At 41.9% G+C, this 22742-nt stretch overlaps 1 protein-coding gene across 3 annotated transcripts in view; it reads right to left on the bottom strand.

Moving 5' to 3' along the window:
• Positions 1-513: 513 nt before the first annotated feature.
• LOC127620644 (matrix metalloproteinase-23-like) overlaps positions 514-22742 on the bottom strand; it is a 75426-nt gene continuing 53197 nt past the window's right edge. For 2 of the 3 annotated variants that reach the window (XM_052093850.1, XM_052093852.1), the window contains exons 7-8: positions 20836-20962; positions 514-936 (exon numbers count right to left, since the gene is read on the bottom strand). In XM_052093850.1, coding sequence (XP_051949810.1) covers positions 762-936; positions 20836-20962 — 302 coding nt within the window. In that variant the 3' untranslated portion in view covers positions 514-761. The remainder of the gene's footprint in view (positions 937-20835; positions 20963-22742) is intronic. The other variant, XM_052093853.1, reaches the window with a different exon arrangement.

The raw sequence follows: 22742 nt of genomic DNA, 5'->3' as shown, positions 1-22742 counted from the left end.
TTGGTGAGCACTGTAGTGTGTGTTTGTGTCAGCTATATAATTGATTCCATAATTTATGTTGTGTTTGTTTTATGAATGCTGTTATAGTGTGGGAAAATATCAGTATATTCCATACTTTTACATGTTTCCATTCCCCTTGGTTGATTGAAAATGTACAATTTGACCAGATTCAAAAACATAAAGGGATAGTTGACACAAAAATGAAAATTCTCTCATCATTTATTCACCCTCATGCCATCTCAGATGTGTGTGACTTACTTTGTTCTGCTGAACACAAATAAATATATTTATAAGAATATTTCAGCTCTGTAGGTCCATACAATGCAAGTGAATGTGACCACAACTTTTTAAAGCTCCAAAAATCACAAAGGCAGCATAAAAGTAATCTGTATTACTCCGTTCAGTCATGGTGATCAGCTGTGTCCACAAACCTGAGATACTTTTTCATACTGAACTTTATCAAAATGGATTTGAATGTTGACTCGCCAATTAAATGCTTAAAATCACAACAAATCACAGAATAAATTGTTTTATTTGGCAAATAAGAAATGTAGTTACACCACATTCAAGACATTAAACACGTCTGATCACTTTGTGTATAAACATGTGCCCGAGTCAGCGGAGGGGCCAGTTTAACCCTGATCTTCTGTTTCTTCATCAGTACGGCTCTCTTAAGAAGAGTGATGTCAGAACCCTCTCTTTCAATCAGAACACAGGGATGGGGATTTGGATCTGGTCTCTTTGTACTAATGATCTGGCTATCAGAAGCGCACTTGTACCCTCCACGAGTAAGTGGTGAGCACCTTGCTCTTCTTGCGCACAACGCAGGTGTACGTGCCCTCGTTGATTGCATTTGCAACAATACTTATGTGGTCGTCCTTCAGGGAAATGTAGCCGGGGTGAGAAAATTCCAGCAGCTCACCATCTTTATACCAGCTATGAACATGAGACAATAATTCAGGCAAGAACATTAGTAACAAACACTTTTCAGGCGAAACTCACATGTCAAATTTCACCCCAAAATCTACCAAAATAAAATATAAATGTACAATTTTAAGAATAAAGTCAAAATTATGAGAGTAAAATCATATCATGAAATTAAAGTCATAATATAATGTATCATCAAAGTGATGAGTTGAGCGATTTGGTCTTTTAAATCCAGAGAGGACAGAGTTGTGTCCGGTTACACAACTTCATTGTCTGAGCTGTTCATGAATGAGGTGTGCATTAGTACAGGTGTGAGATACAGACTCACTTATTTCTTCAATCTTTGACTTGTAAAAGGCATGTTATGAGATTATTCTCAAAACTTGATTCTCGAAATCTTACATAATTTTTGACGTGGCACTAAAATGCCGTTGTAAAAATCAAAACAAAAATACAATAAATTATTTTAGAATGAATTAAAATAGAATATAATGGAATTTAATATAAGAAAATGAAATCTTTTTTCGGACCATTAAGATTTTAAGAAAGTCACATGACGATTAACTCATTTCCCTCAACAGTTTTTTTCTGTCTGGTGATTTCATAGATTCTTGTAGGGCTGGTTGTACAATTATTGCCCTTGATATTGTCGATTAATAGAAGTTATATGAAATGCTTATTTTGATCAACTTCACACCCTATTCTTTATGTAGGCTACACCCAAAACACTTTGATAACTGTTGAGCTTCATTTATTTCTGTTTTATACAGCAGTTCATCAACTTTGCAATGTCCTACTTAGTAGCATTACAAAAATAATTTGTAATAGAAAATGATTCAATGGCCAAAAATACTGTACACAGATATTGAGCAACACGGCAATATTCAAACTCTTCCAATATAATGAATGAAGTGTCACTTAATTTTAATATCAATAATGTTACAAACTCGCCAATTTACCTCCACACAAATACTATGCCATGTGTTGAAAATACTTGGCGTTAAAGTCAAATGTGTAAAGGTTTTGTAAGAGGGAGTAGTTCCTCATACCTTAGCATATCCTACAATACCTCAGAGTGTAAACCAAGACAAATCATTTAAAGACAACAAAGAGTAAAAATTGTAAAGCTGTGTCCCAAACTCAAGCATTCTTCACAATGTACAGTATGTTTGAATCATGCTTTTTAAGGTATGATGGAACCTTTCAATCACACCCAGGGCTTTAGGATAGTAGGGAGAGGATGTAATCTGTTTAATCCCAAACTCGATCAGACTGCACTTCACGAAACAATCCAACAAGAGAAAGGGACATTGATGTCTCCACAATATTCATAATAGTGGTTCATTATTAAATAATTACATTAGTCTGACCAACTCCACTCCCCATCTCCCCTCGGACGCTGCACTTCCGGCCATTCTATCAACCGGTGGTCCACCCCACCACCTGTGAACTTGGGAAAGAGACGAGGGGAGGTATGGGGAGAGGGAAAGCGCGAGTGAAGACAGAGAGATAGAGGAGAGAGAGAGAGAAAAGAACTTGTTCGCTGGCTCCAGGACACCTTGTCGCCCAGCCCTCAACTGCTCATCTGCCCTCTGGCGGACACCAGCTCGTTCCTCCCCCGCTGTATGGCAGCGGGTCCTCCGGCCCCTTGCGGATGGAACCGTTCCTCCTCTTCTTGGCAGGCGACCACGATTACTCCGGCTCTCAGCAGCCGGCAGCGACCCCTCCGTCCCCAGGCAGATGGCAGCGGCTACTCGCCTGGTGGATGGCAGGACTACATGACAGCGCATCCCTCCTCCCTCCCTCGGGTTTCGGCACCACTGTATCAGGTAAAGGTTGGGCAAGGAGGAAGCGTGAAGCGGCTGAACAATCAACATATACTTTTAATGCATAAATGAACTTAAACAATGAATGCAATGCGGCAGAGCCGCCTCTCTCTCTCTCTCTCTCTCTCTCTCTCTCTCTCTCTCTCTCTCTCTCTCTCTCTCGAACTGGCGTCTCAGGCTGCCCCTTATCACACTGTCCCGCTGATCAGATGCTCCATCACGACCCGGCCACATACTCCTCATCAAATATACAAACATACATTTTTATAAATATTAATTTCTTACATTGAAGTGTTCTTTCAGAGTTACTTGTTTCACGTTAAATGTTTTAATTAAAAAGTGAATTTTTCCCATGGTTACTTTCCTGAGAGTGTGCATTCTGTCACACACACAGCGGACACACGGAGAGGAAAAGAGACTGGCAAAGATGGTTCTATTGATCTGCTAGGTTTAAATGGCAAATGCACACAATGTATAACATGTATCTACCATATGTATGAGTACAGAGGACAGGAAAACAATTTAGAACTGACTTTAAGAACCCTCCATAGGAAAGGATGTGGTGTCACCCTAAAACAGGCAGATAGTACAGCTTTTCCTATTGAATTGCAACTAGTGGAACCTTTACAATGTTACTTGATGATCATTGTGCTGCACACGCGGACAGGTGATCCACTTATATCTTCTCCATTTTAACTATGTATACTGTTCACAAGACTCTAGACTGTCCTTTAAGGGTTAAACTCCTGGCAGACAGAGTTACATGACACAACAACTGGTAAGTACTCTCTACATTTATAATTGAAACCTGTTTGGGTGTAAAGAGTAGCATCTCTAGTTTCGCTTGATATGCCGCTATAAAAATTCATACATTTTTCTGACATCAGCGCGCTGATAAACATGATGTCCACATATGTGCATTTTGGGACATTATTTCCTCAAAAGTTTAAAAAACGTGTTATTTATTTTCCATTACAATGGAAACAATATGACCAGGTTTTTTACACTCATGGCAGATTCCTTCTCAAGAGAATGCAACAAAGGGTTCTTTCCCAAGGGGTAGCAGGTTTAAAGAAAAATGGCCGTTCACCGTTTCAATTACCTTCTACTCTAGAAACAACAGTTTGTCTCCACCCATCCAACTTAGGCCTGTCTCTATATCAACTCTTTATAAAAATAATAATAATAATACCTTTTATTTATAGGCGCCTTTCAAGACACTCAAGGGCACCTTACAACATAGAGGCAAATCAATAAATTACAAAACAAACATAGTTATATAAAAAAAGAAATCAATCAAGTTAACAAAAATTATTCTAAACAAATACATTTAATCTGAGTTTTAAACTGGGAAATAGAATCCAACTGGTGAATTATGCACCGGTAAAAATTCCATAATTTTGTTCAGAATAACTAAAAGCCTTAAAGAACATGAAGGAATGTATAGTTGAAGAAGGTCTGATAGATAAAGAGCAGCTTTGTAGATGTGCAACACAATTTTGTTATGGTCACGATAATGAACAGGAAGCTAGTGTAGGTGTAATATAGTCAGAAGTATGTGTACAGCTAATAATCCTTGCAGCAGAGTTCTGAATTAACTGTAGTCAGTAAAGAACGCCAAATAAAAGAGAATTACAGTAATCAATCTCTGATGTTACTAGAGCATCAATAAGGACTTCAGTACTGTGTTGAGAAAGTGAAGATGGTGTCTAGCAATATTACGTAAATGAAAAAATGCAATACGTGAAATATTATTAATATGAGAGCCAAAAGCAAACCATCAAATATAACAGCAAGGCTTTTCACTTGGGTGGAAATACTGACAGGGCAGTTGTCAATAAGTCGAGTAAAAGACGGTGTTTTAGATAAGGTAGACCAATGAGAAGAACTTCACTTGTGTTAGTATTAAGCTTTAAGAAATGATTAGTCATTCATGTGTTAACATCCTGCAAACATTTAGTAAGTTCCAAAGCGAGACAGGAAATATTAGGTTTTGTAAATCTGTACGATTGTGTATCATCTGCGTAAAAATGGAAACGAATGCCATAAGTGTGAAAAATATTACCAAGAGATAATATAAATGATAAAAGTGTTGAACACCGTGAGTAACTGATACTGGCTCCGATTGAACATTCTTAATCTGTTCAAACTGTTTTCTATCATTTAAATAGGATGAAAACCAAAGAAGTGCATTTTCAGTTACCCCAATACAAGCCGATCGATCTAATAATACTGAATGAGTAATGTCTGAAAGCCAGCACTAATATCTAGAAGAATGAAACTAGACAGAAGGCCAGAGTCTGCTGCAAGGAGAAGATCATTTAACAAGAGCTGTTTCAGTGCTGTGTTCAGATCTAAAGTCTGGCAGAAAAGGATTTTAAAAGTCATTACTTTGCAAATGTGATTCAAGTTGGGTTGCTACTGTTCTTTTGAGAATTTGTGAAATAAAAGGAAGAATGAAAATGGGTTAATAATTATTTCGATCACTAGGATCCACACCGGTATTTTTAAGAAATCGAGTGATGGAAGCCAATTTGAAGCTGTAGATAGTGAAGAATTATAGCTGTAATAATAGGACAAACTGAATGAATACAAGATTTAACCAAAACTGTGGGTAAAGGATCAAGTGAACAAGTAGAGGACTTTATAATCAGTTTAGTAATATAATCCACCGAAGGAAGCTCAAAATGAAAAAGAGTATTTGCGGACCAACAGATTTGATTGTTTCCATTTTGATAACCACTGGACATTGAAACAGAGTTAAGTCATTCTTGGTGTATACTGTCAATTTTAGATCTAAAAAATTCAGAAAAAGATACACATTGATTGGGAGAAATAGAAACAGTATCTAGAGGCTTCAACAGTTTATTAACACTGTAAACATAATCTTTGTATTACTCTGTCCAGAGCCAATGATATTTGGATAAAAGGACGATTTAGCCTTATATGAAACCAGATGTTCAGAGTACATATGTTTATGCACTGCAAGACCAGATCTTTTGCACAGTCTCTCCAATCGACGACCTATGACCTTTTGGTGTTGAAGTTCAGAAGTATACCAAGGGGAAGAATGAACAAATAATACAGTACGGGTTTTCACAGAAGCCACACGGTCAAGTAAATACAAATGTACCAAATCTGATGTGGAAGAGTTAAAACAGCACCGATTTACAGAGTAGTCAATCATTTAACCTTTACTAAGGGAACAGAAACCTTACAAAATACAGGCTTATGATCTGAAATAAGAAATTCAGTAGAAGTCAAATTAAAAGGCATGACACCAGAACAACATCCTAAATATAAAATATGACATAACATTTTCAAATTCATTATCATAATGAATATTAAATTCTCCCATTAAAATTATATTTGGAGACAAGGTACATAAGTGTGTTAAAATAGCAGAAAATCAAAGTAGATGACTTGGGTGGTCTATAAATCATTACAACAACATTAGGAGTTGAACCATTCAGTTTTACAGCCAAATTTCAAAAGATGATGGCTCTGATACAGAGATGGGACAGATCTTATAAGTAAGTGCATGACCACCCCCTTTACCAAAGCAATGAGGTTTACATATGTAAGCGAATATGATGTTGTTTGATTTAAATGAAGAAAGTCTTTAGGCTTTTGCCATGTCTCAGTGAGACACATAAAATCTAAATTTTACTCTACAATGAGTACATGAATAAGAGAAGACTTTTTATTAAGTGACCGAACATTAAAAAGAGAAAAACTGAGTACGGGAGTAACTTCATAATCGACAAACCTCACAGCGTTTTTAGATAGTCTTGGGTTAATAGACCAGAAAGACCGAATTTGTCCAGGATTAGTGGTACTGATTCGGATATTCTGATGAGATCCACGGTGAATGTATTTCAGTCGTCGTAATAAATCCGGGTGATTAAGCAAAGACAGTGGAGGAATGTTAAAGGGCCTGAGTTTGTAGCGCTCTGCCGCTGTATACATCAAACGTGGAGTGGTGTTGATCAGAGTAAATGACATAATAATCCATAACAGCAGCTCGAGGAACCACATGGTGTAATCTCTTAAGGACAGGCAAACCGAACAGCAATGGAAGTCGAGCCCACAAATGCCAAACTCCAAACCTCCACTACAGTGAATCAGTAGATATCAAACAACAGCCACAATATTCCAAGGTCCAGGGTGTAGTTTATAAAGAAGCAGAAACTAAATACAATTTCCAAACATTAAAATATTCAGATGTAAAATTAAAATAAAAACTGGTGAGTAGTGACAGCCAAAAAGCACCAGCGTTCACTCAATCAGAACCCTTTATGAGTAAGCTCATAGGTGTCCGCCATCACGGCTGCTTTTTTTACATCAGTCACCCCATAATCCACACCATGTGGACTTCTAACTGTTCGGGAAGGCTAGATTTAAACACTTTCATGAGGATGAGCTGCTCAAACGTTTTGGGCCATTGTCTGTTGCTGCCTAAACACATCAAGGTAGATCTCTCCTTGCTTATGACTTAAGATTCCAAAACTTGTGCCTGTAAGTCTCAAGCACCACCTCGTACATTTATTACGGCCGTTTTCACAGTATCATACTCCATTCACTACACAGAGCTCAGGGATGCATAAGCCTCCTGGTTTTTCCCTACCAAGACGCACTGAATCAGAACTGCCCACAGATTTCCAGGCCATGACCGCTCAGATGCTGATTTTTCGAAAGTATCGATAAACATATCTACTTCATTCTCATCGATAATTACCTGTTGCTAATCAACGTGAACCCAATTAGCATACATACTTACATTTTAGCTGGCCACAAACACACTCTGTGGCTCTGACTTAACCAAACACACAAATTGCTAAGAGGCCCCCGCTGCACACAACGACAGCTGACCGCACATAAACACAGCTCAAAAAGCACATGACCAAATAAATGCAAACATACACCTAATCAATCCAGGATGAGCTACCCAATTGTTATGAACTCTCCAGCTAACTATCACACAAATGCTACAGCCGCATTGTCTAGAGATAAATTCCAAGCTCTGAAATAATTATTGTAATTCAATTATTAATATTAGGAATAGGCATTTGCTCTAGTAACAATGTCATTATTTATATCAAAAATGATCATTTAACTATTAATAAGTTATATAGCTAATATGTGAGATTGGAATTTCCACTAGTAAGAAATGATTATACAGGTCCTTCTCAAAAAATTAGCATATTGTCATAAAGGTCATTATTTTCCATAATGTAATGATAAAAATTAAACTTTCATATATTTTAGATTCATTGCACACCAAGTGAAATATTTCAGGTCTTTTATTGTTTTAATACTGATGATTTTGGCATACAGCTCATGAAAACCCAAAATTCCTATCTCAAAAAATTTGCATATCATGAAAAGGGTCTCTAAACAAGCTATTAACCTAATCATCTGAATCAACTAATTAACTCTAAACACCTGCAAAAGATTCCTGAGGCGTTTAAAAACTCCCAGCCTGTTTCATTACTCAAAACCGCAATCATGGGTAAGACTGCCGACCTGACTGCTGTCCAGAAGGCCATCATTGACACCCTCAAGCAAGAGGGTAAGACACAGAAAGAAATTTCTGAACAAATAGGCTGTTCCCAGAGTGCTGTATCAAGGCACCTCAGTGGGAAGTCTGTGGGAAGGCAAAAGTGTGGCAAAAAACGCTGCACAACGAGAAGAGGTGACCGGACCCTAAGGAAGATTGTGGAGAAGGACCGATTCCAGACCTTGGGGGACCTGCGGAAGCAGTGGACTGAGTCTGGAGTAGAAACATCCCCGCATTCCCCAGGTCCAGCCACTTTTGAACCAGAAACAGCGGCAGAAGCGCCTGACCTGGGCTACAGAGAAGCAGCACTGGACTGTTGCTCAGTGGTCCAAAGTACTTTTTTCGGATGAAAGCAAATTTTGCATGTCATTCGGAAATCAAGGTGCCAGAGTCTGGAGGAAGACTGGGGAGAAGGAAATGCCAAAATGCCTGAAGTCCAGTGTCAAGTACCCACTGTCAGTGATGGTCTGGGGTGCCATGTCAGCTGCTGGTGTTGGTCCACTGTGTTTTATCAAGGGCAGGGTCAATGCAGCTAGCTATCAGGAGATTTTGGAGCACTTCATGCTTCCATCTGCTGAAAAGCTTTATGGAGATGAAGATTTCATTTTTCAGCACGACCTGGCACCTGCTCACAGTGCCAAAACCACTGGTAAATGGTTTACTGACCATGGTATTACTGTGCTCAATTGGCCTGCCAACTCTCCTGACCTGAACCCCATAGAGAATCTGTGGGATATTGTGAAGAGAAAGTTGAGAGACGCAAGACCCAACACTCTGGATGAGCTTAAGGCCGCTATCGAAGCATCCTGGGCCTCCATAACACCTCAGCAGTGCCACAGGCTGATTGCCTCCATGCCACGCCGCATTGAAGCAGTCATTTCTGCAAAAGGATTCCCGACCAAGTATTGAGTGCATAACTGAACATAATTATTTGAAGGTTGACTTTTTTTTGGTATTAAAAACACTTATTTTATTGGTCGGATGAAATATGCTAATTTTTTGAGATAGGAATTTTGGGTTTTCATGAGCTGTATGCCAAAATCATCAGTATTAAAACAATAAAAGACCTGAAATATTTCAGTTGGTGTGCAATGAATCTAAAATATATGAAAGTTTAATTTTTATCATTACATTATGGAAAATAATGACCTTTATCACAATATGCTAATTTTTTGAGAAGGACCTGTAGATATATGTATTTGCGATTTGAACAAGAATGAATGGCAGATCATTCTGAAATTCTACTAGTTAAAATGCCATTACTGATATAAAAAAATGATGGCTTTTACTGGTTGAAATTCCATTTTGATATCATGAATCGTTATTTCCGTGATTAATGAAGTCATTTTTGACATCAAGAATGAAGCGATCATCAGTAGGACTCAATAATGTGTAAGTGTGTTTATTACAGTGTTTCACTTGTTCAGTCCCATCTGTGAACTAGTTGGAGTGGTTCATTGCAAAGATCTAGGATGATATTACTCTCGGTTATCAGCTCATTTCAAGTCGGTGAGTGTCAGGCACCTCAGAGATCTCGAGACAGTTTAATATAGAGTAACTGCAGTGTTGACTCGAGACACAAACTGTTTCAAATGATTTAGTCCGATTTGGGGAACTGGTTCTACTCATTCACTGAAAAGAACCGGTTCAAAAGAACGATTTGTTCATGAACTGGACATCACTACTGAATATGTGTTTGTTTATTTAAGTGTGTGTTTATTACAGTGTTTCACTTGTTTAGTTTATTATTCATTGCTAGGTTCGTATTGTTTGTTTACTGTGTACTGAACTCTCATTTGTTCCCGCGTTGTCATTTTGCACGACCCGGAGTTTCGGTTTAGCAGTAGATTTGTTGTGCTAATAAGGCATGTTTTTTCACTCAACAACTTGATGACCACTTTTATATTTTACGTGGATGCTGACGCAGAAGTGCCAGCCCTCATGTGAAGCCCTACTGTACTTGTGTAGAGCCCAGAGTGTACATCTTTCACAAGGGCACGAACTACAATCCCATGAAGCATTGAAAAAACATGAATGATGTAATCGGATAAAAACTGATTGGAAATATAAAAAACTATTGATTTTAGGTTGTTGATTATATGTATATAAACAATATATTTTATATTTATTGCAAAATATACCAGTATATATACTAATAAATATGTTTGAGGATGAAGGAAGACCGCAACTGGTTGCACTTTATTTTACAGTACGTGCACTTTCAGTATACTTAGTGTACTTGCCCAAGAAAGTACTGAGTAATATTAGGTAACTAAATGTACTTAATATAGGTTAAGGATAGGTTTAGGGTTAAGTTCAGGGTTAGTACCTAGTAATTACTATAGTTGTTGTGAGCGGCTGTGGCTCAGTTGGTAGAGCGGGTCGGCCATTAATCGCAGGGTTGGCGGTTTGATTCCCGGCCCACATGATTCCACATGCCGAAGTGTCCTTGGGCAAGACACTGAACCCCAAGTTAATCCCAATGGCAGGCTAGCACCTTACATAGCAGCACTGCTGCCATTGGTGTATGAATGTGTGTGTGAATGGGTGAATGTGTAACAGTATAAAGCGCTTTGAATACTGTTAAGGTTAAAATGGCGCTATATAAGTACAGACCAATTACCATTTGTAACTTTATAGTACATAAATGTAGAACAGTACTGTAAAATAAAGTGTTACCCCGACTCTAGTGCGTCACGCAAGTGGGCGGCCTCTTCTGGACTTTTTTCACTGGCTTGCTTGGCTGCAGTTCTCTGATTGGATCTCTGCTGTAACATGGGTAGTGAAGTTGTTGAACAGGAATTTTACCATTTAAACTTAAACAATATTTTTAAACATATGATTATTATAATGCTGACTGATGGCTTCAACAGAAGCATATACCATGGATTAACAACCTTACAGCTCAAGGTAGGTCTGCCTTCAAATATTTTTTAATCATCATTGAAAATCAATGTCTATGGGATAAATGAATATGATTTTTACTTAAGGAACCAGACTGTTGCGCTCTCTAGCATTTTCTTTCCTTTCATATTTCCTTTTCCAGTCCTCTATGTGTAGTCCTTGCATAACATGTGCCCTCAAGCACATCCCTGTTATCTCTTACAATTCAGACAGAGGAAACATCTCAACCCACACAATCTATGGCCCCTTTTCACATTATGCCTGCTTCTCTGTCATTTTTGGTTGGACTCTAGAACTTCCAGTCAACTGTAAAAAAAAAGCTGACTTCTGTAATGTCGGATGTGGGAAGCAGGAGAAGGCAGACGGGTGGTTAGGATCCAAAAGCGGCTTTATTAAGAATAACAAACAATAAACACAAAGAAAAGCCAACGATGGGAAAAAAACGAACTCAAACACAAAAAGAACACACAGCTGTAGAACATAAATGAAGGGGCAGGAAACAGGGGCATAGGAAACGACATGTAACCATACAACGAACGACAAAGGAAAAGGAAAACAACAGGGTTTAAATACACAGACACAATGAAGACTAAACGAGACACAGTTGAGAACAATGATGAGTGCAGGCAGTGAGAGAGGCCGGGAATTGTGGGAATTGTAGTTCTTTAGACAAAAACAAGTGAAACACGGAGCGGACAACAAGGAAAACGTGACATGGAACGGGATAAGTGACATGTGAAACAGAAAACAAGGGGCAGACAACACGGGAACGTAACATAATCCCCCCTCAAAAGGACCGGATTCCAGACGGTCCTAAGAAACAAAAAAATAGCAAAAATAAACAAATGTTCAAGGAGAGAGGGGCTAGAAAAGGGGGAAAACAGACAGACCAAAGGGGACACAAGGGACACAGAGACAGACCAAGGAGGCACAAGGGGCAATCAGGCAGTCCACGAAGGCACAAGGGACTGACAGGCAGACCAGGGAGACCGAGAGGGCCGACAGGCAGTCCATGGGGATATCAGACGGGGATCGGGTCAGGTGGCCTGGGGGGCGTCCACCGGGTAGGGACAGGTTTAGGAGGCCAGGGAGGCATTGACCGGGCAGGGACAGGTTTAGGTGGTCTGGGAGGCGGCCACAATCTGGGGACAGGTTTGGGTGGCCCGGGGGCTGGCCACAAGGCAAGGGCCGGTTCAGGGGGCCTGGGAGGTGGCCACAGGACAGAGGCCGGTTCAGGGGGCCTGGGAGGAGGAGTGGCCACTGGGGGAGCTGGCGGAGCCGCGTGAGGCGGAGCCAAGGAAGATTTCTGAGGCGGAGCAGTAGAAGACTTGGGTGGCGGCGCCGAAGGAGGCGCAGGTAGGGCCGCAGGAGACCCTGGGGACCGAGTAGAGGCAGACAGAGCCGCGGGGTACACTGTGGGCTGAGCCGTAGAAGGCTTGGGAGGCGGCGCCGTGGAAGGCGTAGGCGGAGCCGAGGGAGGCGATGGCGTAGAAGGCTCAGAAGGCGGAGCTGAGGGAGCCACTGGAGGCGGAGCCGAGGGAGGCTCGGGAGGCGGAGACGAGGGAGGCTCGGGAGGCGGAGCCGAGGGCGTAGAAGGCTCAGAAGGCGGAGCCGAGGGAGGCGGAGTCGTGGTTGGCGGAACCATAGAAGGTTCTGAAGGCAGGGCCGAGGGAGGCTCCGGGGGCGGAGCCGTGGTTGACGGAGCCGTGGTAGGCTCAGGGGGCGGAGCTGAGGGAGGCTTTGGAGGCGGAGCTGAGGGAGGCGGAGCCAAGGGAGACTCAGGAGGAGGAGCCGAGGGAGGCGGAACCATGGAAAGCTCTGGAGGCTCAGGGGGCGGAGCCGTGGGAGGCTCGGGAGGCAGAGCAGAGGGAGGCTCGGGATGCTCGGGAGGCGGAGCCATAGGAGGCTCGGGAGGCGGAGCCGTAGGAGGCTCGGGAGGCTTGAGAGGCGGAGCCCTGGGAGGCTCGGGAGGAGGAGCCCTAGAAGGCTCGGGAGGCTCGAGAGGAGGAGCCCTGGGAGGCTCGGGAGGAGGAGCCCTGGAAGACTCGAGAGACTTGAGAGGCGGAGCCCTGGGAGGCTCGGGAGGCGGAGCCCTGGAAGGCTCGAGAGGCGGAGCCCTGGGAGGCTTGGGAGGAGGAGCCCTAGAAGACTCGGGAGACTTGAGAGGCAGAGCCCTGGGAGGCTCGAGGGGCGCTGGCTCTTGGATGGTCATGGCTACTGGCGCTGGCTCTTGGACTGTCATGGCTACTGGCGCTGGCTCTTGGACTGTCATGGCTACTGGCGCTGGCTCAGGGACAGTCGAGGCTACAGGCGCTGGCTCTCTGACGTTTGAGGCTTCTGGCACTGGCTCACTGACGTTTGAGGCTTCTGGCACTGGCTCACTAATGTTTGAGGCTTCAGGCTCTGGCTGGTTAACCGTGGCATGCGTGAGCTTGGGTCCCCTGGATACTGAGGGCAGAGCCACGGGGGGTTCTGGGGACGGAGCTGCGGGAGGCGGAGGCTGGAGAGCAGAGGACTTTCCCCTTCTCCTCTTCATCCAGACGGATGAGACTGGCGATGCTGGAACGCTGTGTGTGGTTGGCGTGGCATCAGGCTCGCTGACCGTGGCTGATATGGGCTCAGGCTCGCTGACCGTGGCTGACGTGGGCTCAGGCTCGCTGTCCGTGGCTGACGTGGGCTCAGGCTCGCTGACCGTGGCTGACAAGGGCACAGGCTCGCTGACCGTGGCTGACGAGGGCTCAGGCTCGCTGACCGTGGCTGGCGTGGGCTCAGGCTCACAGACCGGGGCAGCCGTGGGCTCTGGCTCGCAGACCGGGGCATGCATGGGCTCTGGCTCGCAGACCGGGGCAGGTGTTGGCTCTGGCTCGCAGACCGGGGCAGGCATAGGCTCTGTCTCATAGACCGTGGCAGACGTTGGCTGGGAGGCAGAAGCCCTCCTTCTCTTCCTCCTCAGAGTGGACGAAGTTGGTCGTGCTGGCTCGTTGACAGCGACAGGCGTGGGGGTTTGCTCACTGACCGGAGGGGCTGGCGTGACAGGGAGTGTTAGGGACGACTGGAGAGCCACCGCCGTGGGTGGAGAGGTAGGGTCGTCCTTAACGACACCCATGGTGAACGGTGAGCCACAGACCAGTAGAGTTGCCTCCATGAAGTCGCGGAGCTTCCAGTAGCGCGTTGCCGGTGGCAACCGCTCCTTTAGCCAGTCGTTCAGGTTGTCCCTGAAGAAGACCACAAGGGAAGAGTCAGGGAAGTTCGAGATGCTTGCCAGAACAAGGAAGTCGCGGATGTGGTCTTCTACCGGTCGGTCCCCTTGTTTCAAGCAGAGCAGCCGGAAGTTAGCTCGCAGAACCGCTGGATCCATTGTTTGGTCATTCATTCTGTAATGTAGGATGTGGGAAGCAGGAGAAGGCAGACGGGTGGTTAGGATCCAAAAGCGGCTTTATTAAGAATAAAAAACAATAAACACAAAGAAAAGTCCACGATGGGAAAAAACGAACTCAAACACAAAAAGAACACACAGCTGAAGAACATAAACGAAGGGGCAGGAAACAGGGGCATAGGAAACGACATGTAACCATACAACAAAAGACAAAGGAAAAGGAAAACAACAGGGTTTAAATACACAGACACAATGAAGACTAAACGAGACACAGGTGAGAACAATGATGAGTCCAGGCAGTGAGGGAGGCTGGGAATTGTGGGAATTGTAGTTCTTTAGACAAAGACAAGTGAAACACGGAGTGGACAACAAGGAAAACGTGACATGGAACGGGATAAGTGACATGTGAAACAGAAAACACGGGGCAGATAACACGGGAACGTAACAACTTCATTCCAGCCTTTGCCACTCAGTCAGCTCTCAGCATCTGTGCTCTGACAGAAATATGGATATGCCCAGAGGATACAGTAACACCCTCTGTCCTCTCCAACAACTTCTCTCACATCCCAGAGGGCAGTGGTGGCTCAGCGGTTAAAGCTCTGGGTTACTGACCAGAAGGTCGGGGGTTTAAGCCCCAACACCACCAAGACACCACTATTGGGCCCTTGAGCAAGGCCCTTGAACCTATCTGCTCCAAGGGCGCTGTATCATGGCTGACCCTGCACTCTGACCCCAGCTTAGCTGGGATATGTGAAAAATAAATAATTTCACCATGTATATGCAGAAATGTATGTATAATGTGTGACAATTGATCAATTTATTATACAGGTTTGCTCTGATATTTTCAGCACTCTCCTCAGTATGTAACAATAACTCAATTGAATTCCATGCTATCACTAAATGCAACCTACAGAAATCCATGTCGTTGTCATATATCGCACTCCAGGTCAGCTGGCCAACTTCCTTGAGTTGCTGGATGTTCTGCTATCCTCTTTCCCTGAATATGGCAGCCCACAGTGGTTCTGAGAGGAAATGTCAGAAATCTTAAGATCCTGCAGATCTGAGTAAGTATCAGTCTTTGTTTGCTTCCTTCTCTGATAATGTTGCATCTGCAAAAACTTCCTTTTATCAGGACATGATTAACAACACTACAGACATTCACAGCCTATTTAGGACATTTGAATCACTCCTCTATTCTCCACCTCCCATCACCTCACTGACAACAGATGTCTTCACCAAATTTTTTTACTGATAAGGTTACAATTATCAGCAGTACGTTCTTGGCATCAAATCTTCTTAAACACCAATATCCTGTATGCAGATCTACTCTCCCAATATTCTCTCCTGTAACTGACACTGAGTACTCTAAACTCCTCTCCAACCACCCCATCACCTACCATTGACCCTATTCCTTCCCACCTTTCCCAAGCAATCTCGTCCATCCTACCCATGTCTCTACTTACAAGTACTTTTCCCACTGCATTTAAGCAGACTCATGTAACTCCGCTGCTTTAAAAAACATGTGCTTAACCCCACACAAGTAGAAAATTACAGACCAGTTTCTCTCCTCCCATGGCGAAAACTCTCAAAAGGATAGTCAAAACTAGTTCTATTAGACCTCTGCTCTTCTCTAACAGAACAAGCTGCTTGATGACAATCAGTCAGGCTTCAAAAGCGGACATTCTACCAAGACTGCCCTGCTGTCTATCACCGAATCACTGATACAGGTGAGAGCTGGTTCCAGATCATCCATCCTTATTCTGCTGGACCTGTCTGCAGCCTTTGACACAGTCAACCATCAGATCTTCCAGTCCACCTTCTTTACTCTGGGCATCACAGGAACTGTGCTTAGCTGGTTCAAGTCCTTTCTCTCAGGTAGGTCTTTCAAGGTAGCTTTGAGAGGTGAGGTGTCCAAGTCACATCAGCTACTTACTGGGTACCTCAGGGCTCAGTGCTTAACCCACATCCCTAAAACATCACTGGGAACAATCATTCAAGCACAAAGCTTTTCTTACCACTGCTACACTGATGACACACAGCTCTACATTTAGCCATTTAGCAGACACTTTAATCCAAAGCAACTTCCAAATGAGGAACAAAACTAGCAATCTGTCGTACAAAAATCAGCAATATCTTCAGTATCACACTGCAAAAGTTGGCACAAAGATCTGGAGAAAGAGGGAGCTGTTCCATTAGCTATCCTGAATGCAAGAGTCAAAGCCTTGAATTTTATGTGCACAGCAACTGGCAGCCAGTGTAGTGAAATCAAGATTGGGGTGATGTGAGCCCTCTTTGTCACTCCAGCATTTTGGACCATCTGCAGTTGCATAATTATGATAGCTGGCCAACAGGGCATTATTGTAGTAAAGCCTTAAAATGACCAGAGCTTGGATCAGCGGCTGTGTGGCATATTCAGACAGGAAAGGTCTGATTTTCCTGATCCTGAATCTGCAAGACTGGGTTGTAAATGAGATGTTGGCAGTGAAGCTAAGCTGGTCTTCCACCACCACTCCCAGGTTCTGGGCTGTCCTGGTTGGTGATGGCGAAGTTGAACCAAGTTGAGTAGAGAAATCGTGATCAACAGACGGGTTGGCTGGGATCATGAGTTCTGTCTTGGCAAGGTTGACCTTAATGTGCTGAGATGGTGGGGTCGTCAGGCTGGAACGACAGGTAGAGCTGCATATCATCTGCATAGCAGTGGTAAGAGAAACCATGTGTCTTAATGATAGGTCTGAGTGATGTTGTTTAGATCTAGAAAAGGAGGGGTCCAAGCACTGTTCCATGAAGAACACCAGTGGTCAGCTGTGAGGTATGACTCAAACCATTAAAGTGCAGTTCCTGTGATGCCCAAGTCAGAGAGAGTGGACAGAGTGTCTCTTGCAGGTCATAAGGTTTCCACTATTGACAAGAGGGTAGTCTCCATTGATTAACAACCCTCTCAGAGTTTTAGCTAGGAAAGTTAGGTGAGAGACCGGTCTGTAGGTATCAACTACTGTGGGGTTATGTGTTGGTTTTTCAGCAGTGGGGTTACTCTAGTCTGCTTGAATGTGTTGGGAAACTTTCTGGTTATAAGTGACGTGTTGATGATGTGTGTGAGTGTGGTTAAGAATGATGAAGTGGCAGTTTGCACAAGATGGGAGGGAGTAGGGTCAAGGGGACAGGGGGTAGGATGGTTAGAAAGAAGCTCTTATTGTCTATCCAACCAGACAACCTCAAAGTGACTGCCTGGATCTCGGCCTGCTTGGCAGACATCTCGGCCTGGATGAAGGAACACCACCTTCAACTCAACCTAGCTAAGACTGAGCTCCTCATCTTTCCAGCCAACCCTGCTGTTGAGCACAACATTATCGTTCAGCTGGGTTCATCTACAACAACACCAGCCGAAACAGTCAGAAATCAAGGGGTAACCATCAACAACTAACTAAATTTCACTGACCACATCTGAAAAACAGCCATGTAGATTTGCACTCAACATCATCAGGTAGATAAGACCCTTCCTCTTTGATAATTCCCCACAACTGCATGTTCAGTCTCTTGTAATTTCTAGACTGGATTACTGTAATGTTCTTTTAGCCCGCCTTCCTGCATGTGCAATTAGGCCTCTGTAAATGATCCAGAATGCAGCAGCTCAGCTGGTCTTCAAAGAACCCAAGAGAGCGCATGTTACACCCCTGCTAATCTCTCTACACTGGCTGCCAGTTGCTGCATGTATCAAATTAAAGGTTCTTATGTTGGCATACAGAACAGTCACTGGGTCTGCTCCAGCTTGCATAAATTCATTCCTGCAGATCTATAAATCTATTAGAACTGGGCATAGGACTGGCTTGTTGAGGGTCATGAATGACCTCCTTATTGCAGCTGACACCGGTGCATGCAGTATTTTGGTCTTGTTAGACCTCAGTGCTGCATTTGACACTATCCCACACCATCTTACTGGATAGGCTGCACAGCTGGCTTGGTCTCTCTGGGACAGTGCTGGACTGGTTTAGATCTTATCTTACAGATCGCTTTCAGTTTGTCATCTTCGGTAATAATAAGTCTGAGACCGTACCAGTGCATCCAGGGTGTTCCACAGGGGTCAGTGTTGGGCCTCACTCTATTCAGCATTTATATGCTTCCCCTCGGGCAGATTATTGGAAAGTATGGCCTTGGATATCACTGCTATGCTGATGATACACAAATCTACATCAGTACTGGCGCTGATATTAACTGCATTTTAACTGTGCTGAGTGTCTGCATGAAATTAGTACCTGGATGCAGCATCATTTTCTGAAGCTGAACTGTTCCAAAACTGAGGTCATGCTCATTGGTACATTGGCTGCTACACGTAAAATTGACCTAAATCTTAAATTGATGGTTGACAACAGCCTTGTGCCTCTCTCCTCCCAAGTGCAGAACCTGGGTGTCATCTTTGACGCTCGGTTGACATTTGATGCACACATTAAAAATATTTCCTAAACAGCCTTTTATCACCTTGGAATAATTGCCCGACTTAGGCCCTTCCTCTCTCTGGCTGATGCAGAAAGGCTTATCCATGCCTTTATCACCTCTAGGCTGGATTACTGCAATGCCCTCTTTTCTGGCCTACCAGCAAAAACCTTAAATTGGCTTCAGTATATTTAGAACACTTCTGCTAGTGTTCTTACACATACCTCACCATGTCTACACATTGCCCCTGTGCTCTCACAGTGGCTTCGCTTTCATGCTCGTATTAATTATAAAAATCTAATTTTAACGTATAAAGCAGTTCATGGTATTGCACCAGAGTATCTTTACAGTCTTGTTGTGCCCTACACTCCTACGAGTTCTCTTCGTTCTGCCAATTCATTTGCACTACAGCAGCCCTCCTGCAAACTTAAATCTATGGGGGAAAGAGCTTTCTCTTTCAGAGGCCCTAAGCTATGGAGTGCTCTTACTTTTACTATTAGAAACGCCCCAACCTTGGACTGTTTTAAGAAGTTACTTAAGACCCATTTATTTAAGGTAGTATTTTAATATTTATTAATATTAGTTTTATGTGTGGTTGCTGCTGTATGTTATTAATTTTGTGTTTAGTCTTTTTTAATTTGTTGTTATGGTGGTTGCTATTGTATGTTATGTGTTTATTCAATTATAAATTATAAATAAAAGGTATTATTATGAGATCTACATTCCCAACATTCTTCTGCAAATCAGAGGTGCCTTGTGGTACCAACACAAAAAGGCACCAAATCACTTTCCCGGACTTTTGGCTTCACTGTACATCTCTGGTAGATTGACCTTCCCAACTCAATTTGTGAACTATGCATAAAATAATGCAGATACAGGTCAGGAGATTTAGTTACTGTTTACATCAACCATCAGAACAACTCTGTCTTCACAAATGGCTAAATACACATATTTTTTGTGATCAATTGACCATACAGTTACCATACTAAAAATAATCTCGTTGCACTCGAATATCTGTCTTGTCTAGTACTTTTCTGATGCAATTGAAACTTTGTAATCCAGCACTTTTACGTCTCCTTAGGATGAATTACTTATTTTGTATCCTTCCTCATTTTGGAAGTCGCTTCAAATAAAAGCATCTTCTAAATTAGTAACTGTAAATGTGTATGGCAAATGTAATTACTGATGTCAAAAATTTGTATTTTTACTAGTAGTCATTCCATTTTACCAAGTGAAAACCTTAGATATCTATCATTTATATGCTGCACATAATTAAATGCCAAAAAGATTTGCCATGATAGACTAATTTAAGTGTCTCTGATTCACCACAGCAGTTTCATTGTTCAACAGACATGTCTGGGATTGATTAGAATACTTAATCGCTGCAAAAACACATTGTGAATATAAAACCTTTGACACAACAAAGGTAGACTCAAATATAATGCTGCTATTGTCAGTTTTCACGACTACATAAACATGGTAGCCATAATCGTAACCACAATTTTCTTTGTTAAATTAATAAGCATTTGTGGGGGAAATGAGCTTAACTGTCATGAAAATAAAGTCAAAATACAAAAAGCTCACAAAATATTATAACTTTTTTCTTTTGATTTTGGTGTGAAATATGACATGACTCTTGACAGGTTTTCTGAGATTCGCATGATTCAAACAGTTTCCATACATTCTGTGTTTTGTAAAAAATACAGATTTTCTCATCTGCAAGATTGACATGCTTTTCAGAATAAACATTTGAGGTTGAAAGCAGTCTAAGTTACTGTAGTAATCTACATGTGGGTGTAAAAACCAGAACTCACTAGATTTTTCCTTTCTTTGCTGCTATCTTCTTACCACAGCGGAAGGTCAGTTTCTTGCCCTCTGCAACAAACTTGTGTTTTGTCCGTGGGGGGGCTGCGGTTGGGGAGACCGTGGGAAATGGGAATTCTGTTTGAAAGAATGAAATCAAATATTTAATTATTTAATTAGATATTTAATTAGATAAAAAAATGTAGGGTAAGACATGATTTTTGTGAAATAGTCATTAAAAGCTTGCACATCCAATGGTTAAAAATGCTCACTCGACCAAAAAAGGGGAAAAAAACTGTTACAAAAGAAAAACTTGGCACACCACTGCTCCATTATCAATTTTTGGGGTGGCAGTGTACCAACTTTTTTTCTTTTTTAACAAGACTTGATTTTAGCAATCAGGAATTGATTGGATGGTGAAAAGTCAGATGTGAATGTGAGTTTGCAGTGGATCGTGGAGGACTAATCGTCTCCTGAAACACCACTGGCACACACTTTTGAGGACGCTTTTTAACTAGTGCATGGAGACTAAAGGTCAAGTTCACCCTCCAGACCATCTCCACGTATATCCCAATCCTTATTTGCTATTATTAACATGAACTATCATTACATTACTACATTAACTATTGGCACAATTTAAAAAATGCTGCATTACCTACAACAGTAAATAATGACTAAACAGTTTAAGCTTTTGCATGAACATATAGCCTGTGTGGCCTCACAACATGTCAGGCCAAAAAAGTATTATTTCATAAACCAACAATATGCAAGTAAAAAAAGTATATATAAATTAAAAAATAAATCAAACATTGCACACCCTTAAACTAATATTTTATGGAAGCACCTGTTTCTATTTAGAAAGTCTAATGGTTAATGATTTGATTTATTAATAATTCAAAAATATAAATTACAAATGAAATGTACTCAAAACAATTACTTGAATACTCCTCTACTATGATGTTTTCCATTTCTTCGTTCAAAGTGATTTCAATTTTTTTTTTCTTTTCTGGGGCTTAAAAGAAAAAAAAAATTGTGGTATAAACATCCAGAGACAGTAAAAAAAAAACAAAATCTGTCTCATTAGATCAGTGTTTCCCAACCTTTTTTCTGCCACGGCTGTTATGTATACCTTGTCTTGTCTCACTGTTGCCCTTTGTTTGTCCTTTTGTCACTTTTGTAGTTCCTTAGTTTTCACTTTTGTCACCCTTGTAGCTCCATAGTTTCCTTGTTAGCTTTCGTGTTCTCTGTTCATTGTTTTCACCTGCCCTCGTTAGTTTGCCATTGGTTTCTGTTTATTACCCTGTCATATTGTTTGAGTTCTGTTTGGTCATTGGCTCCCGTTTTCCCATGTTCATGTATTTTAACCCGGTTGTTGTCACTCCCCTCTGTCAATCGTTGAATGTTGTTAAGCCTGGTATGTGTTCCCTGCCCGAGTTCTCAGTTTTGTTTCATCGTGTTTAAGTTTCCTGTTTTCCCATTGTGGGTTTTTCCTTTGTGTTTATTTGTTTGTTTGTTTAAATAAAGTTAAACTGCATATAGATCCACTCTCCTCGTCTGCCTTCGCTGCCTCATTCGTTACAGAGGCACACATTTTACGGCTAAAATATTCTACGGCACTGCACTATTCCACATAAGCTAACCATCGTCAATATTTTTCCTTTTCAAGAACTTGTTCGTGTTTTCTGTCCGTGTTTACTTGTAATGTTTGAAATTCGGCTATGCAAAAAAACAACAAAAAAGTCACACTGCGTATGACTTTCTCATCATCCTTCATTTTGCCAGACAGGGTCATATAAATTCCATCATAATCTATTATTACCCGTAATTTTAATTTTCATATTTTAATGATAAGACAATTAATAGCTTTTATTTTCATTTTTAACAGGACGAGCATACAGCAGATTTTACATTTATTTAT

The sequence above is a fragment of the Xyrauchen texanus genome, chromosome 27 (genome assembly GCF_025860055.1).
Source record: "Xyrauchen texanus isolate HMW12.3.18 chromosome 27, RBS_HiC_50CHRs, whole genome shotgun sequence".
Classification (NCBI taxonomy): Eukaryota; Metazoa; Chordata; class Actinopteri; order Cypriniformes; family Catostomidae; genus Xyrauchen; species Xyrauchen texanus.
Note: the sequence above shows the minus strand (reverse complement) of the source record. Positions and strands in the feature narration are given on the sequence as shown.